This window comes from Geospiza fortis, unplaced genomic scaffold, assembly GCF_000277835.1.
Source record: "Geospiza fortis unplaced genomic scaffold, GeoFor_1.0 scaffold355, whole genome shotgun sequence".
Lineage (NCBI taxonomy): Eukaryota > Metazoa > Chordata > Aves > Passeriformes > Thraupidae > Geospiza > Geospiza fortis.
This window is the reverse complement of record NW_005054714.1, coordinates 11,893-15,298: the sequence shown is the minus strand read 5'-3', so window position 1 is coordinate 15,298 and position 3,406 is coordinate 11,893. Positions and strand designations below refer to the sequence as shown.

The 3,406-nt window shown below is 45.4% G+C and overlaps 1 protein-coding gene across 1 annotated transcript in view; it reads right to left on the bottom strand.

The window, feature by feature from the left end:
* Window positions 1–2,129: 2,129 nt before the first annotated feature.
* Window positions 2,130–3,406, bottom strand: part of LOC115949039 (dynein regulatory complex protein 1-like) — a 6,841-nt gene continuing 5,564 nt past the window's right edge. The window contains exons 6-7 of the mRNA XM_031065240.1: window positions 2,457–2,597; window positions 2,130–2,364 (exon numbers count right to left, since the gene is read on the bottom strand). Coding sequence (XP_030921100.1) covers window positions 2,250–2,364; window positions 2,457–2,597 — 256 coding nt within the window. The 3' untranslated portion in view covers window positions 2,130–2,249. The remainder of the gene's footprint in view (window positions 2,365–2,456; window positions 2,598–3,406) is intronic.

Here is a 3,406-nt window from a genome sequence, read left to right as displayed (position 1 = left end):
AAAAAAAAAAAGAAAAAAGAAAAAAAAAGAGAAAAAAAAAAGAAAAAAGAGAAAAAAAAGAGAAGAAAAAAAAGAAAGAAAAAAGGGGAAAAAAGAAAGAAAAAAAAGAAAAAATAAGAAAAGGAAGATAAAAAAGAAAAAAGAACAGGAAAAATTAAAAAAAGGAAGGAAGAAAGGAAGGAAAAAAAAAGAAAAATTAAAAAAAGAAAAAAAGAAAGAAAAAGAAAGAAAAAAGAAAAAGTAAAAAAAAGAAGGAAAAAAACATGGGAAAAAATAATGAAAAATAAAAGAAGTAAAAAAAAAAGAAAGAATAAAAAAAAAGGAAGGAGAAAAAAAAAGAAAAAAGAAAATATAAGAAAAAAAAAAAAAGTTTTTTTTCCCAACCTTTGGAGCCGTTGTTTTCCAAAGGCTGCGAGTCCAAGGTTAAAGATAAAACCGGCTGGGAATGCGGGAATGTGAGATTGGACCGGTGGGAAGAGGGGGACGGGAAAAAATCCCTGCTGGAAAAATCTCAGCCTGGAATTCGTGGGAATTCGGGACGGGGAAAGGGGATTGGGGTGGGATTTTTGGGAAGAGCCAGAGTGGGAAGCAGGAGGGACCATGGAATAATTTAGGGTGGAAAAACCCTCTGGAATAATCAGCGAAATCCAGGATCTGTGATCCCCCTCCCAAATCCAGAGGGATTTGAAATCCCACCAGGGATAGGGGCTGGAACCCCTTTCCAGGCAGGAATTCTTTCCAGGCAGAATTCCAAGCCTTGAGAATTCCATGGGGGTTCGTGTGTCCTGTGGGATCCTTGGAGCCGTCAGGGATATTTGGGAATTTGGGAAGGTGGGGAGGGGCTGGGCTGGAATTCCCAGAGAATTCCCTCAGAGAAATGTCCAAATAAAATTTTGGAGCATCCTGGGATCGTGGAATTCCCAGAATTTGATGATTCCATGCCTCAGATCCCATGAGTTTGTGGCACTTCCCACAATTCCAAGAATTCCTGGATTGTGGAAAATGTGGGGTTGGAATTGGGATGGGATTTAAGCTTCCATCCTGGAATTCCAGGCCTCAGATCCCATGAATTTGGGGCACTTCCCACAATTCCAAGAATTCCCTGGATCATGGAAGGTGTCAGGGTTGGAATGAGATGGGATTTAAGCTTCAATCCCGGAATTCCATGCCCCAAATCCCGTGAGTTTGTGGCACTTCCCACAATTCCAAGACTTCTCTGGATCATGGAAAATGTGGGGTTGGAATTGGGATGGGATTTAAGCTTCCATCCTGGAATTCCACATCACAGATCCCACGGTTTTGTGGCACTTCCCACAATTCCAAGAATTCCCTGGATCATGGGAGGTGTCAGACTCAGAACTGAGATGGGATTTAAGCTTCCATCCCGGAATTTGAGAACTCCAGGCCTCAGATCCCATGAGTTTGTGGCACTTCCCACAATTCCAAGAATTCCCGGATTGTGGAGAGTGTCAGGGTTGGAATGGGATGGGATTTAAGCCTCTATCCTGGAATTTGAGGATTCCACACCACAGATTTTGTGGTTTTGTGGCACTTCCCACAATTCCAAGAATTCCCTGGATATTGGCAGGTGTTGGGGTTGGAACGGGATGGGATTTAAACTTCCATCCCGGAATTTGAGAATTCCAGGCCCCAGATCCCATGGTTTGGTGGCACTTCCCACAATTCCGGGAATTCCCTGGATCATGGGAGGTGTCAGACTCAGAATTGGGATGGGATTTAAGCTTCCATCCTGCAGTTTGAGAACTCCAGGCCTCAGATCCCACGGTTTTGTGGCACTTCCCACAATTCCAAGAATTCCCGGATTGTGGAAAATGTGGGGTTGGAATTGGGATGGGATTTAAGCTCCCATCCCAGAATTTGACAATTCTGTGTCTCAAATCCCATGATTTTGTGGCACTTCTCACAATTCCAAGAATTCTCTGGATCATGGAAAATGTGGGGTTGGAATTGAGATAGGACTTAAGCTTCCATCCTGGAATTCCACGTCACAGATCCCACGGTTTTGTGGCACTTCCCACAATTCCAAGAATTCCCTGGATCAGTGGAACCCCTGGATGTTCTCCCATTCCCTGCACACGGATCCAGGTTTGGGAATGATTTATTAACCCCTCCCAGCAATTCCTGGCTCAGATCCATGGAAACCCACACCCGGCACCGGCGATTCCCAGGTTTCCCTCCACCCCGGTGGGATCCGCGTCCGGAATATCGCCGGGAATCCAAGGCTGAGCTCAGCGGCCTCGCGTGGATCCCAAATATTCCTCCAGCAGCATTCCCAGCTCCGAGTTCTGCCGCTGCAGGGCCGTGGCCTCGGAAAGCAGCTCGGATCTCCTGGTCAGAACTTTGCTGGGAAAGGAACACCGGGAAAATCCACGGGATTGCGTGGAAAATCCCCCTGGAATTGTCCCAGTCCTGCCCCCACGCTGCCAGGCACTCACTGGTATTCCGAGAGCGCGGCTCCAAGCGCGTCCCAGAGTTTGAGTTTGCGCTGGGGAATGATGCGGGTCATGGCTTCCCAGTATTCCCCGTCCTTGGAATTGTCCCGGACGTCCTGGATTTCCTTGGGGGGTCCTTCGTCCCTGGGGATGGAGAACAAAGCTTTGGGATGGAGATCCAAAGCTTTGGGACGGAGAGGAAACACTTGGGATGGAGAAGGAATCCTTGGGATGGAGAACAAATATTTGGGATGGGGAGCAAATCCTTGGGAATAGAGAACAAATCCTTGGGAAGGAAAACAAAACTTTGGGATGGAGAGCAAATCCTTGGGAATAGAGAACGAATCTTCGGGAATAGTGGACAAATCTTTGGGATAGAGAACAAATCCTTGGGAATACGGAACGAATCCTTGGGATAGACACCAAATCCTTGGGGTGTAGAACAAATCCTTGGCAATTGGGAATTCAAAATTGAGAAACAAATTCTTGGGATGGAGATCAAATTTTTGGGATGGAGAACAAGTCCTTGGGAATAGTGAACAAATATTTGGGATGGAGAACAAATCCTTGGGAAGGAAAACAAAACTTTGGGATGGAGAACAAATCCTCGGGATGGAGATCAAAATCTTGGAATGGAAACAAATCCTTGGGGTGGAGAACAAATTTTTGGGATGGAGGAAAAACTCTTGGGAAGGAGAACAAATCCTTGGGATGGAGATCAAATATCTGGGATGGAGAGCGAATCCTTGGGAATAGAGAACAAATCTTTTGGGAATAGTGAACAAATCTTTGGGATGGAGGGTAAATCCTTGGGATGGAGAACAAATCCTTGGGAACTGGGAATTCAAAACCAGGAAACAGATTCTTAGGAAGGAGAACAAAACTTTGGGATGGAGAGCAAATCTTTGGGACGGAGAACAAAATTTTGGGGTGGAGAAGAAACACTTGGAATG